General features: G+C 42.0%; 1 protein-coding gene across 1 annotated transcript in view; it reads right to left on the bottom strand.

The window, feature by feature from the left end:
- The window catches only part of LOC104727605 (putative FBD-associated F-box protein At1g05080), a 4,867-nt gene extending 4,011 nt beyond the window's left edge, over positions 1 to 856 (bottom strand). Inside the window, exons 1-2 of the mRNA XM_019232337.1 lie at positions 462 to 856; positions 104 to 293 (exon numbers count right to left, since the gene is read on the bottom strand). Of these exons, the coding sequence (XP_019087882.1) occupies positions 104 to 293; positions 462 to 856 (585 nt within the window). The remainder of the gene's footprint in view (positions 1 to 103; positions 294 to 461) is intronic.

Below are 977 nucleotides of genomic sequence, written 5' to 3'. Positions count from 1 at the left end.
CTGCAACGCACAAGCTGCAATGAAGCAAACAAAAACGTAATTATATGCCGTAATCACAACGAACAAGGCTTGTTACATAGATAAAGAGTTAGAGAGCTACCACTTCTTCGGTCGTCATAAACAACTCAAGGGACAAGACCCTGGAAATAGATGTTTTGGACTTGTCAATATCAGGGAAAGACCAAACATCGATATATGCCTCATTAAGACAAGGCATATTCTCGATCGACCAAGAGTCTCTTGAAAAATCAACGATAAAAAAGTCTATTACTGCCGGAGTATCGATAGCCAAACACCTACCAGTATCTATTACATCATTGTCATCTGGAAGTGATGTATAATCCCAATTTTCATACCGCAGGTACCGTAAAGAAGGTACTTTCACACTAAACTTTGTGACATTGTCATGATTCTTGTTCCGTTTCACGTCCAAAAGGTCAAGAACAGGGCAGCTCGATAATAAGCTAACAAGGGAAGCCTCGTCTTTATACACCACATAGAAAAGTTTAAGAGTTAAAAGGGACGGGAGGCAAGAAGAAGAAGGGAAATCCACAAGAATCTTGTGAGAGAGAGTAAGTTCCTCGAGTGTTTCGCAGGTGTAAAGGCTTTTGGGCAATCTGGTTGGACCTGTGGACCAGCAAAGCTTGAATTTTAGCTCAACCAAGCGGCGATCAACAGCCTTTGTAACCCACTTTCCAACATCAGCATCACTAGGACACCCTGGACCAAGTTTGATAAGCAAGATTTCTAAGACAGGTGCTTTGTGGAGTTCCAGTGACTTGTCAAGAAACCACCAAATGCTCTTATCATGATCAGGACCATCTACCTTTTCTTGGTAATCAAGTCTAGGCAACATCATCCAGATAAAGCGCCATCGTTTAGACAAAATCATGGTGCCTACTGCATCTTTAATCGGGACAAGCAACAGTATCGTCACAAGCAAGTCTTTAGGTAAAGCGCTGATCCTGTCTTCACAA

This window comes from Camelina sativa, chromosome 11 (genome assembly GCF_000633955.1).
Source record: "Camelina sativa cultivar DH55 chromosome 11, Cs, whole genome shotgun sequence".
In the NCBI taxonomy this organism is placed as follows: Eukaryota; Viridiplantae; Streptophyta; class Magnoliopsida; order Brassicales; family Brassicaceae; genus Camelina; species Camelina sativa.
Note: the sequence above shows the minus strand (reverse complement) of the source record. Positions and strands in the feature narration are given on the sequence as shown.